This window comes from Pezoporus flaviventris, unplaced genomic scaffold (assembly GCF_033815535.1).
Source record: "Pezoporus flaviventris isolate CSIRO_AGI_PZ_B2104156 unplaced genomic scaffold, CSIRO_AGI_Pfla_v1 ptg000036l, whole genome shotgun sequence".
NCBI lineage: Eukaryota > Metazoa > Chordata > Aves > Psittaciformes > Psittacidae > Pezoporus > Pezoporus flaviventris.
In genome coordinates this window covers 34724208-34738085 of record NW_026892584.1, presented here as the reverse complement: position 1 = coordinate 34738085, position 13878 = coordinate 34724208, and the positions used below count along the sequence as shown (strand labels likewise).

General features: G+C 37.8%; 1 protein-coding gene across 12 annotated transcripts in view; it reads right to left on the bottom strand.

The window, feature by feature from the left end:
• The window catches only part of UNC79 (unc-79 homolog, NALCN channel complex subunit), a 119826-nt gene that overhangs the window by 92626 nt on the left and 13322 nt on the right, over window positions 1-13878 (bottom strand). For 10 of the 12 annotated variants that reach the window (XR_009745173.1, XM_061463853.1, XM_061463855.1 and 7 more), the window contains exons 3-8: window positions 8959-9263; window positions 5439-5609; window positions 3409-3501; window positions 2036-2091; window positions 1289-1418; window positions 45-109 (exon numbers count right to left, since the gene is read on the bottom strand). Coding sequence is in view for 11 of the 12 variants with exons in the window: in XM_061463853.1 (XP_061319837.1) it covers window positions 45-109; window positions 1289-1418; window positions 2036-2091; window positions 3409-3501; window positions 5439-5609; window positions 8959-9263 (820 nt within the window). In the remaining variant the exon portion in view is untranslated. Of the gene's footprint in view, window positions 1-44; window positions 110-1288; window positions 1419-2035; window positions 2092-3408; window positions 3502-5438; window positions 5610-8958; window positions 9264-13878 lie in introns of those variants that run through there. The other 2 variants (XM_061463859.1, XM_061463863.1) reach the window with 2 other exon arrangements.

Genomic DNA, 13878 nt, shown 5'->3' with positions numbered 1-13878 from the left:
TATCCCCAAGATAGTGGGTTTGACCCCTGAAGAGACAGCAGTACCTTCACAGCTGGTTTGTTAATTGCATTATGGCACTCAATGTGCTGGCAATGAATAGGATTCCAGGCTGCAAAACCAAAACACAGCTGATTAATATATGGAGAATATATATTTATATTCTTTGTGTCTAGTAACATCAACTCAGAACAAAGATCCTCAGTACTAAGTACTATACAAATACAAGAGAAGATACAGCCATTCCTCAGAAAGATGCTATATGGGATGTCCCCAGGTCAAAATGCCAAGCAACTGCAGATAGTACTCATGCCATTCTGGGATAAATTAACAGAAAATTTATATATAGGAAAACCATTCCAGTCTACCCAGTGCTAGGCTAGTAACAATTCAGGTGGAATACCATGCTTAGTTTACAGGCCTGCTTGCGTGAAAGAAGTGATGCAGTCCAGTACAAGAAAAATGATTTAAAAAAAAAAAAAATCAAGAAAATGTATCAACCCTTCAAGGGAAAGCTTTAGAACAGATCAGACAAACATGTACCAGGAACATTCAGATATACTTGGGTTAGTCTTGGGGATCTTGTAAAGTCTATTCCAATCCTTCATTTTTATTATTTAAAATGACACATTCTGGTCCAGAAATTTTAAAAGAGAACAAAACATATCCCATATGACAGAGATTATTTGAAACAGGCTGAGACCGGCAAAGAGGAAAAGCAAGTTATCACAGAAGCCCAATCCCCTCAATATCACTGGGGAGTCTAGTAGACAGAGGACTCTACCACTCGCCTATTCAGCTCCAGCTGCACTGATGCCTTTGTCTCTTATTTTCACCCTATAATCAATCTTGAAAACTCATCCATTATACTGACTGCACCTGATCTTTTCTGACAGTAACACCCAGATAAGGAGCCTTAGCAACAGCAGCAGTGATAGCTGCTGACACAACAAAGGCAACCAAAGCAATAATTGAAAGGAACACAAGCCAGAACCCTTGTGAGACCAAGGCGGCAGTTTCACAGCTCATTTGGAACACTGTATTTATTTATTCTCCTGTTCTGGTTTAGCTACTATCAGGAGTAACATAACAGGTTTACTAGCCACGATCGCAGTTTTTATTTGTCATAACATCTTTTGAAATTACAGAGAAATAGATATTGTCTATACTTATGAAAGTACTAACTAAAAAAGTACCAAATACATCGTAGAACTGTAAACATGTGAAATTGACACATTTCTCATCACTTCCTTTATATTTATTTTGGCCTACACAAAACAGTTGCACTGACCTGTGTACTGCAGTCCTCTGTACTCACTGATTGCCCCAGGAGGTTTTAAATTGGGCCAATAGTGAAATAACATTTGTACTGCTGGAGGTTTAACTTGAGACGGTCCATAAGCTATAACATATAACAAATCCTAAGGAAAGACACATACAACTTGTTTATTTTGCAAGGTAACAAAACATAGCTCAATACATATTGTGTCCAAAGATATCCAAACACACAAAACATATACATTTCATACCCTACCAAACATCCTTCATATGCTCTTACAAGTAGACCAGATGACTAACTTCAACAATATGTTCACAATTGGCTTCAGTGTTGGCTACCACCCACACTGCATAGTGTACTAATACACAGCAAATGAAGCCCCTGTGTAGCCATAGAGCAAAGAGGTGTGATAGAGATAAATAACTGGATCCAGATCAGATTCAGGCTAAGACAACACTTGCAAACAATCCTTGTAAAAGTTCAGTCCCACATGAACTGAGTGGTCATTATTAATATTTCTGCTAAGTAGAGTCACAACTAAATGGTATTCAGGAAACAGCTCTGTTCTACAAAACATGGCGCTGCTTCTGTAAACTAAAAATCAGAGGGACCTTCCCCTCCATCATCTAGAAGGAGGATGGGGTAAAAAGATAATTTATAACTTCTTGGAACACAGTCAGTTCAATTTTCAAGCCATCTGGTTTTCATAACTATCCAAATACAGTTATTTCCACAAAGTATATATGATCATAAACTTACTTTCCACACTTCTTGCTTATATTTCATGAGGCATTCCAATAACTGGCAGTGATACACTGAGAGAGAAAAGACAGTATAGACTGAAATGGAAAATGAAGTTACAGAAGTGATGTAATTTGCTGATTGGCTTTGTTTTGTCCGTCCAAGACTCTATACCTCATTTAATTATTTTTTTAATTTTTAAAGGGTTCTGTGAAGAATCATTGCCTTGAGAGTCATCACAAAATATCAGAAATTAAATATTCATAACTTGTTTCTGTCAAGGAATGCAGTAAGATACTGAGCATTATCAGCACACAGCTTTTTTGCACAGCACTAGAGATCTTTTTTTCCAACACATCTAGTTTAAGAATACCTGCTAAATCATTTAAACTTTGTCCCTCTGGCACAATGTAAAAGTAAAAGCAAAACAGAATGATACATGACAATGTATCTTGTCTTGTATAACAAAGGCTTGTATACCAAATTCCTTATAGTTTTGTTGAGCCTGTAGCCAGCATTACCAGTCTTCTTTAAAAAAACAGTATCAGTTGTGAACTGGGTGGGAAATTAATCATAGTATAAGACAATCTGAATTTCTGTAGTCACAGTTAGTGGAGATTTCTCTCCAACACTGACGTTATATATCATAGAATGTTTTGGGTTGGAAGGGACCTTAAAGATCAGCTAGCTCCAATCCTCCTGCCACGGGTAGGGACACATTCCACCAGACCAGTGGAACTTTCCAACCAACTTTCCCAGCTTTGCTCAAAGCCCCGTCAAATCTGGCCTTGAACACTGGCCAGGGATGGGGCAGCCACAGCTTATCTGGACAACCTGTGTCAGCACCTTAACACCCTCACAGGGAAGAACTTTTTTCCCAATGTCTAATCTGAATCTACACTCTTTCAGTTTAAAGCTATTCCTCCTTGTCATCACTACACAAAAAGTCCCTCTCCAGCTTTCTTGTAGATCCCTTTTAGGCACTGGAAGGCTGCTCTAAGGTCCTGTGGAGCCTTTTCTTCTCCAGGCTGAACAAGCCCAGTTCTCTCAGCCTGTCTTCACAGGAGAGGTGCTCCAGCCCTCTGAGCATCTTTATGGCCTCCTCTGGACTTGCTCCAACCTATTTATCCAACCTAAACATCAACCCTATTTTCTGATAGGGTTCAAGCAAGAGTAAACCAGAATCTCCAGTCCTGGACCAAATCCTGTTTCTTCATCACAATGAGATCTCTTATCTATATAATGATGCTCTGAAATTCCAGTTTTGACTAAAATCACTTATTTTTCATTCTATGTTGCATGGTGAGGCAGATTTTTCCCACGAGCTGAACTTTTCTGATTGCATTTCATGACTCATGGTTTTAGAGAGAATGATGCACATTTACACATACCCGGGTTTGATGTGTACTGCATTGCAATCATTAGCATTGATGATGCAGACAGATTGACATGTGCTGGAACACCTTCTCTTTTTGAGGATCCCACTTAAAAGAAAGGAAGAAAAAAAAAATGTATAACAAGGAAAATAAAGCAAGAATAACATACAACTGATTCCAGCTGATGCAAGTAAAATTCCTAAGGTACCGTGTCTTTAAAATAAAAAACAAACACAATCCTAGATTGCAGGGGTGAAACCTTTTTTCTACTGGAAGAGAAAGATAACGAGGAATACAGTGTTGTTTCACAGGACATACACCTGGTGATCTTCTCAGGCCCTCTCCTCCAGAACCCACAGAGTCAAAATAAAGCCACTTGTATAGTTAAGTAGACCTAGGGCTTCAATTGTAGGAAAGGTGAGGAGGAGGCGGAAGCTAAAGTAACAAGATAAATGGAAAGCCTGCTGTTGAGGCATAAAGGGTTCTGAAGACAGACAGAACAGGGTAAGTCACCTACATCTGCTGGTTTTTAAAAGGTGACAGTGATGGAAGAAAAAGGAGTTAAATGCAATATTCTATTCTTAACCCAAAGAGAACCTAATGCACAGAGGTATGAAAATATTTCTTAGTAATTTTAATTTGCATACTGTTATTAGACCTGCCAAAGGTAACAAACAAAACATCACTGCAATGTCTTACAAGGGACTATTTACATGGGGAAACTGATGTACACAAAAGTAAAGGAATTTCTCCAAGATCACTGACTGGTAGAGCCAGAAAACACAGGTGATAAATTTCCATAAAATCTTAATCTCAGGACACTGGACCATGCTTCTTTCCATGTTCTAAGCATCCTATACATGCTTAAATGACATCAGTGTCAATCTCTGTACAAAAGTTATTCATGTTTTTCCATGAAGGTCTGGAACACAGATAAGGAGAAAACATTCTCACAGAATCATGGGATGGTTGATGTTAGAAAGAAACTCTGGAGATCGTATCCTTCCAACCCCTCTGCTCAAAGAAAGTCAACTAGAGCAGGTAGTCAGGACCATTTGTGTTCTGAGCAACTGCTACAATGGAGAATCTGCAACCTCTCTGCCAAACTCTTCCAGTGTTTCATCATCCACAGAGTAAAAGGCTTGTTGGTTAATAGTGACTTTTAATATTGATCCTAATGCTTACATCTGCTGAACATGGCTAAGTGTCTTGCTTCCACTGAAATCTTATCAAGCTTTTTTATCTTATTTTTATCTGTACACAGAAGCATTCAGAACACACCTCAGAATTCACATTGTGCAGGGATTATGAAATTACAGAACCATGTGACACCCTCAAGAGGGGAGAAGGAAAAAAAAAAGGAAAAAAAGGCAGGCACTGTCAGATTCAGTCTTAACACTTATGGATAGGGGACATTACAGGCACAGCTATTTAGTACAGAACTCAAAATAAAAATGCCAAGGAGAGAGGGAGAAAGAAGAATTAGAAATTCATCACAGCACCACTACATTGAGAAGAGTCATTATTTTACATCCAGATATAGTCCAGATCATAGAATCATAGAACGGTTTGGGTCAGAAGGGACCTTAAAATCAGCTAATTTCCAGCCCCCCTGCCACGGGGCAGGGAAAACTTTCAGTAGGCCAGGTTGCTAAAAGCCCCACCTTACCTGGCTGTGAATGCAGATGCAAAAATTATGTATGTTTCTATTACAGCTATCATTTCAGGAGCAGTTTGCCCACTGATTCTGTATTAAAAACTCCTACTGATGGCACTGAAAGTTCTATGAGTCTGAAAACAGCATATTTCTTAATTAAGCTAAACTTTAACCTTTAAGTCAAGCAAGAATTCACACAGTAACACAGCATAATAAATCAATATTATAGAATTATTTCCCACATGGAATTATTTTATATATATGCATACATACAGTAGATTGATGTCCCATTATAATTCTATGACAGATCAAACATTTACTCCTACAGTCTGATAGCAATGCACCATGTTTTCTCAGACATAACAATACTAGAATGAGTTCTACTTACATATAGCCATAGGCAGAAAAGATGTGCTGAGATACTCTATAATATCCTTGTGCAGAAATGGAGGAAAGGTAGCTAGTGTTGAAATCATTGTATAGGGTAAAGTACTCAAAATATCATCATTGAGAAAAGGAAGTAAGCACGTAGTAGTGTAAAAAATTGACTGCCCAAGATCTGTTGAATAAAATGACATAAATACAGAATCATTACAGTAGAAAAATAATTATGGCTGTGTACTTTTTAGCTTTCAAAACTATTGAAAAATTTAATTTTAATTCAAGTTTTCCTTCAAAGTAATTAGAGAAGCTAATCACTATAGACAAGAGACTTCACCCACCATTTTTAAGACCTTCCTAGAATGGAGAAAAACAGCTGTTCAGTACTGAGAGGAGTAAATGGAATATTAATACTACATCTAGTAAAATAATTGATTAAAATCAATGTTGACTTTAATCACATACTGACATACTGATTAACATACAATGGTCTGCATTTAAGCAGAGGTATTAGAGTCAGAATTTGATGTGTACTTTGGCACTGAAAGGCCTGCTTTTGCAAAAAAAAAAAAAAACATTCTAGTGTTTATCAGTTATAGACAAATACGATTTTTATCTTAATTACCCTCAGGAGAGCTGCAAAGTACCCTCCACAGAGAAACTACAGGAAGCGTCCCTCTATGTTTCAAACAGCATGTAATTAAACTATGGATCTTGTTTTCCTGGCAAGTCATGGAGGCCAAAAATTGCCAAAGCTTAAAAGGAAAGAAATATTTACCAAGAATTTACATAATTATTCTAACTAATTATACCATAACTCTTTGGAAGGAATACTTAAGAATAGTGGTGACATTTCAAGATCCAAAGGGAAGGGATAGGTTCTTGTGTATCTGAGCACTGTGGAATCTATATCCTCTTCCAAATGAGGAGTTGATCTGGGGCCAACAGCCCACTGAGAAAGGTTACAGAACTTACTGAACCCCAAGTCTGAACCCGTAGGATGATCCCAGCACATCAGAAGGCCTTTCCCTTGCATGAGAGGAATTCCTTTTGCAACTTTGTGTTGTGGTTTAACCTTAAGTATGTCACACAGGCCTTCAGCCTCATCTGTGCAACTAGTATGATTCAAAACTGGCCCTGTAGTGCTCAGAGATCTGTAGCTGTAAATATCATGAGTCACAGTAAGAATTAAAATTAGCACTCCATTCCAGTGGTTCTAGTAAGTCTAGGCAAGGCCCTGTCCAGACCCTTAATGCTAAGAAGTGCTACTCTCTTGCAATACGTATTTACCAGTTAAGCACTGAGAGCATTGCATGAAAGCTCAGGACCACCTGGCACACCATTTGTACTTACCCAAACAACACTGTTTGTTCAGATTAAAAAATATATATACTCCTTTAGTCAAATGCTAAGCTGAGGGAAAAATAAATGACAAGTTGTATTGCAAAATTCTCCATACACAGAACCATAAAAAATAGCAAGTGACTTCCCCATACCCCAGGCATGAGTCAACCAAATTATTCCTGGCAGATATTTATCTAAACTGTTCTTAGAATTCTGCAGGACTGTTCACTCCTCCTGGTAACTCATCCTGGTGCTTAACCATATTTATAATAAAAAGGCCTTTTTTTTTTTTTTCCATTGCTGCAATTTAAGCTTATAATATCTTATCCTGATCACTTGTAACCACAAATAGTTTTGGTTACTTTATTTCTCATTGCCATATTTGTATATGATAATCACGTCTCACTTTCATTTTTCTCTAAGCTAGACAAACCATGTTCTTTCCATTTTTCCTCACTGTTCACACCTTCTAGACCTCAAATCATGCTTGTTTATTTTTCCTGGACTCCTCACAAATGGTCCATGTCTTTCTCTAAGACAGTTGGACAAATATGAGAATTTTACTCCAGCTGAGGCCTTGCTTGGGCTGTTACACAAAGCACCTGTTTATATATTGCTAGAAGAATATTAATATATGTTAGTGACTTATGGTCTGCCTCTGATCTACTGTAACACTCAGATCCTTCTGCAGTATGGCTTTCAAGCTAGTATTTCCCCCATTTCATTTCTGCTTTTGATTTCTCCTGCTTAAACATAGTATTTTACATTTCTACTTTGAAGATGCTTCAAAACAGAACACTATTTGCCAAGACTGTTTTGAATCACATATCCTTCACACAAAGGATGTGATATTCGTCATCTTGATAAGCCCTGCAAATCAAAGTGCTGTCTCATTTCTATCAGCCAAGTAAAAAACATAAAGTATTTGGTAACACTAGACCCAGCACAGACACCTGTAAGATGCCCACCTGGCATACCCTTCCAGCTGACAAGAGCTGCTGGCAATTACTCCAGGCGTGTTTTCCTCCCTCAAATGGGGAAACATATGTCCCATATTGCCTATTAGGATGTTAAGTGACACAGCAACAAAAGCCTGACCAAGGACAGGAAAACCCCACCAGAAGAGCCATTGCACTGCCATAAAAAGAAATTATGTGTGCTCACTGTTACTTGCTCTTTACAAGTCTGCATTGATTGCTAATTATCATCATGTTATCTATTTAGAAAAATATTCATTTGATAATTAAATTCCCCATTTCTAGAAATTGAAGTCCACAAGTCTGTAATTTGCCAGAAGCCTTCTTGGCAAGATAATACCATTTCCTAGTGCAGTAGTCTTTGATTCAAAACATGCTGTTGCCAACTCAAAAGGAATTCAGCATTTAACAAAAAACAACTTTCCTCTTAAAGAATTTCAGTAGTGTACCAGATTGACAACCTTTCTATACTGAACAATGTAAGTAATAAATTTTCACTGATAACATAGTGAAAATTAATATTTGGCTAATGTAACACAGGGAGAATACTGGGTTCCTGAATCCCACTATACAAAGCCACAGACTAACACAAGCCAGTCACAAAAAAAACCTTGCAATTAACTAATTCAAAACATAAGGAAATACAGCTTTTCTGTAAATCAGACAGAGATAATCCTATCTTTTTACCCAATAATATTTTAAAACTGTCTCAAATCACCATTACCATTTCTTCCTCAAACAAATGTATACTATGTTCTATTTAGAGATGGACCTTCACCAAAACACTCAATCTGCATATTTATTACAGGCCAGATACACATCTGCAAGCAATTTGTGCCTATTTGAGAGAGACACCCCCAAAAAAACAGTCTGAAGATATCACAACAGATTAAAATTCAAAATCAATTTTTTTTTAGATACATCTGTATTTTTTTTTGTTACATACCGCTGTATTTTAGTTACATACCACCAACATATCACTAAAAATCAGACAACCTAAGAATTCAAAGCCAAATCCACAGTTAGCAAAAAAACATCTTTTATTTAAGAATGTCAAACCAAACATTTGGACATAACGTATCCCAGAAGATTTGAATTCCAGATCCAGGTCAGTTTAGGCCCATCTCTTCTACTGCATTTATGTATCATTCATGGATTCACAGCACTGAAGTTAAGTGTACTGGAAGGGTTCAAGGGCCTGCTTACCATGTTGACCATGTTGTAGCAAGGGAACTAGATCCAGCAGTGTCACCAGTGTCACGTAAAGTCCTTGATAGTCCAAAGATGGGTAGTCTGATAACTGAGCATCACGACTTTGCTGGCCACGTTCAGATGGAGCATCTCGCAGGACGCTGTAAAGGAGGGAGCGAGTAACAGTAGGGTTGATGGAACTGACCTGTGGTCTTAGAGATGGGGTGAGTGGGAATGGCACAGGAAAAAGACACATGGTCATGGGCACTGTCAAATTGGAGGCATCTTGATTCTCCTTCTTCCCTGTGCGGGACAAAATGCTGTTGGGGGGACAAAGAAAAAAAAGAGACAACAAAGACACAAAGAACAGCACATTACATTGAAATGACACTATAAAACAAATAATAAAAGACCAGATACATCCCACATAAGATGCAATCATTACCAAAACCAATGTGTCTACAAATCTAGCAACTATTCACTTTCATGCTTCAAGGTAAGAGAATTAAAAATTAACATCTAAGAAAATTTCATTGCATCTCATGTGTTACCTGGTTCATAAGGAGCAAAAATATAAAAATGCATGTTTCAGTGCCCTACCCATGTTTCACAGTTAAGAAAAAATCCGAGCATTTTAAGTGTTTGCTATGGAAAAATAGCTGTGTCAAAATAGGCTGGTATTTTGCTCCAAGATTGAGAGATTTATTTCCTCCTCCTTCCCCAACCCCCTAATCTTTTGAACCGGCTGACTGAAAACATGCAAAATATAGGTGTGGCACTTGCAGAAACATGTTTTAGCAAAGAATAAACATGTGTGTTTATTAAGATAGTCTTAAAAATCACATGTTTATTGCATTAAAATAATGTCTGTATGTATTTTATGATACTGTTTCATGACCACTCACTCAGTATCATTTGAGATAATGAAGTTTAAACAGGCACATGGATTTAGAAATAATATAATATTTCTAAAATGTTAACTAAACTACATTTGTAAAAGTTACAAAATAATATATAGTAGATGGTCTTTAGCATATGTTTGTGAGCTAATGATAATGGTTGTTTATGTGTGGTTTTAATTTTTCCCATGTTTAGGGAGGAAACATTTTACTTTATGAATACAAACACTCCTTGGGTAAATAGTTACCTTCGTAAAATCTAAGGGCTAAGCAAGCAAGACCAATTATGTAACTGCAGATCAGACAGTATGTTACCATACATTCCTGCTGTTACTTACGTTATTATTCAACAAAACTCACTATAAACTAAAGGAGAGATAATTTCAAAAAAATACAAAGGATTTAGTGGGAATCAAAATAGAACCTATACGACAACCAGCTTGTTTATGTTGCTTTAAGAATGTTGTAAACATGGTTGTAAACACTGTTGATTTATGTTTAAAAAAAAACCAAAACACTATTTTAAATAGAAATGAATTGCAGTGTTATATTTTAGTTATCAGGTAATTATAGGGTGAGTTCATAATCTTGTGCCTATAAAGCATAATAGACCTTCTAAATATATTAAACCACACACAGTGCTGCTCTTTTTTTGGTTTTTTGCACCTCTCAGTGGTTGTGATTTCCAAAAGCAGCTGCTGTTGGTTTAACTCTGTCCCCAAAGTCAGTTAGAACTTATAAAAGACAAGTCAGTGGCATGAAGATTTTGACAGAGTAATGAAGAGCAGAGTTATGTCAAGAGGGAGCACTTCTGGAAACCTCTGTCCTCTTTAACAGTACAGAAATCCCTGTCGCATCCTCACCTTAGCAAAGATAGCTCTTACCTCACAAGTCAATTCAACAATTTACACAAGCAAGTTAAATACTTGCTAAGGTGCTTGTAAGAACAGCTTATAAGAAGTGTCATTCATTCGCCATATAAATAAAACACTTTCACAAGAACAGTTCTAGGCCAAGTGCCTACTATCACATCACACTTGCAGTCAGAGATGACAGACATAGTCTGTTTTAAGAAACTACATACTTATTCTTTTTTCCTTTTTTATTGTGCCTTACATATTTGGTAGATTATTTTGGTTTCTGTTACCCAATGTCCAGTACAAGAAATGTGGTGACTGTCATGACAGTATTTATGGAACTGTATCAGAAAATCACCTAAGATCTAGTATGACTTTAAAAACAGATGATCAGAGTGCTGATTCTTTTTAATTTGCTTGACGTTCATTTGCTGTACTTTGCAGCTCATGGTTAGAGATATGAAGACACTAAATTGTATTCCTTCCCTGTCTAGCAACAGATTATACCAATTACCCATTCCTTCACTTCCCAACACATGACTTCAAGTGAACCTATTTCCAGAAAGGATATTACTCTATTAATTAATCCTTGATTTGGAAAGCTTAAGGCAGTGATGGAGAGCTTACTCTATAGGCTTCCCTTCCTTTTAACATGGAGCTATGGCCCATCTATGGATTAGAGGCCACACCATCTTGTATCTTGATCCAGGCATCCTTCCTTCACCAAAAAGGTGATCAGGCATTGGAAGAGGCTGCCCAGGGCAGCAGTGGAATCACTGACCCTGGAAGTGCTCAAAATGATGTAGATCAGGCTCTCAGTGACATGGTTTAGTGGTGGTCTTGGCAGTCCAGGAGTAATGGGTGGAACTGATGATCTAAAGAGGTGTTTTCCAACCTGGTTGAGTCTATGATTCCGTTCACTTCAGCAACAGCAATAAGTCTGTATTTAAATCCCAGCTACAACCACACCAAATTCAGGAGGAAAAAACCTCACAACCAACCACCAAAAACTTTCAGACCCAGGCTTTTGCTTGACCCATATGTTTTACAAGTAACAAACAGAATTCTGAGTCAATACTGAAAATCTAGGAAGTTCCCCAAGAACAAGATACAATGATTGCAGTCTGTTTCTGCTTCTGTTCAAGCCAAGTACTGAGAAATTTGAGTGTCTGCAGATCAAACCTCCATACTGAACTTGCTCCATGACAAGTGATAAAGCTACCAGGGCTTCTTTCAAAATTTGTATATCTTTGCTGCAAATCTATCACCAAATTATTGCCTTCCAGGAAAGGTTTCCCAAAAAGGAAACAAGCAAATTGCATCTCACCAAGGCAGCAAAACAAGCTTGAGCATTAATTAGCCACTGGACATTTATAACTATTCCTCATGTAAAATATTTTACTTAGAAATACATATGGAGAATTTTCTCTAAGAAGATGTGAAAGAATGAGCTGTTCTGCAAGATGTTTATTAAGTCTTAGATCATTCCTCAAATGAGGGAGAAAACACTGAAAATGAGCAGGGCATGAAACAAATTCATGCTGTAATGTAAAGAAATGCTTTTCCCAAAGAGAAAATTAACAAAGAACTAAATGGATCAATGTACTATGCATTGTGTATGGTGATTTCATGTGATGCTTGCTCACAGAAATAAGAATTTAATTTTTTTTCAACCATTCCGCATCTGTTCCCCCCACCCCTAAGCTTGTGATTTATCGAGGCTGTGTAGAGAACAAAGGAGCAAGTTAACCCTTTGTGCATTCCAACTATAGCTAGCAGAATGACACCAGATATGAATGTGATGCAAAACAGTGGGAATGTCCCACTGAAAAGAACACACTCAATGTGTCCATAACACGAAAAGGTAAAAAGTATAATGAACAGTAAAAGCTACACCTGCATAACTCAATCATCATATGAAATTTCTCTGACTAATCTCTACTCCTATGACTACCTAAGTTCACCAAAAAATGTTTGTCTTAAAAATTTCAGCTGCAAGGAGAGTACACATTGACCTGGGAAATATTTTTAAAAGTTGTTTTAAAATAGTGGCTGATCACAAGCAACTTATTCTGAAAGCCAGACCCAAAATCTCCAGAAATCAATGGGAATTTTTGCTACTGTTTGATCAGTATTCTCTTAGCAGCCCAAATTCATTGCATGTGCTCTGTCTCAAGCCAGAAAGATTATTCTCCACCATGTACTTCTACGTTAAACCTTGCACAATGGAGTCTCAGTGTAGGAGGCAGAAAGAAGACTCAGCATGCAGAATATTCAAAGAAATTCCTGAACATGCTCTTCAGAAAAGTTCTTAACCAGTCTGCTTCGTTTTAGGGTAAATCTTGCAGAGATCTGCACACAGTGGGTGGGAAGTTTCCTTCTTTCCATCTGCCACACTAAATACATGGGGTGTTTTGTTTTGCTTTTTTATCCAGCTTTTTTCTTAATATCAGCAAGTGTTTAAACTCACAGTGGTTCAACCACAGCACTCAGGCTTTGACCCACAGTTCAAATTCCCCAGTTAGGGGGATTCAGAATGTGGATTTGACCTTGCTGAGTATGAGAACTCAGTCCACTTAAACCTACATCCAAGTCCTGGCTTCTGTTTCTGGTACCCTTCTAGCTCTGAGGCTGACCAGATCCCAGATCTTGAAGGACAAAGTCTTTTGTGTATACCTGCATCTTAAATATGATTATCACTTCTGCTGAAGGAGGTTCAACATTATCAGCAAGAGGATTTTGGTTCAGTCCCATTCTGAACATGAAATAAAGAAACTGAGTTGCTCAGTTGTGCAGTTGGTACCCTGATTTCTGATCTGCTCTCACAGTCACTATAAAGCTTTTTCAGTAAGCCCAGGAACATCACTGCTCATGGATTGTGAAGAATTTGTCACATCAGATATGTCAGCTGTATGGCTTAGAAAGATGAAGACAACAGAGTGGTGTCCTGGGTTCAGTAGTAGCAGTCATGTTTTTCCTTTGTGTTAACTGGTGCAGTGCTGTGTTTTGACTTCTAGCTTGAGAACAGTGTTGGTGAAGCCGATGTTTTCGGTTGTTGCTAAGTGATGTTTACCCTGACCAAGGACTCTGTGAGGCTCATGCTCTGCCAGGGAGGAGGGGAAGCTGTGAGGAAGCAGAGACGGGGCGCCTAACCCGGGCTAGCCGGGGAGGTATTCCAT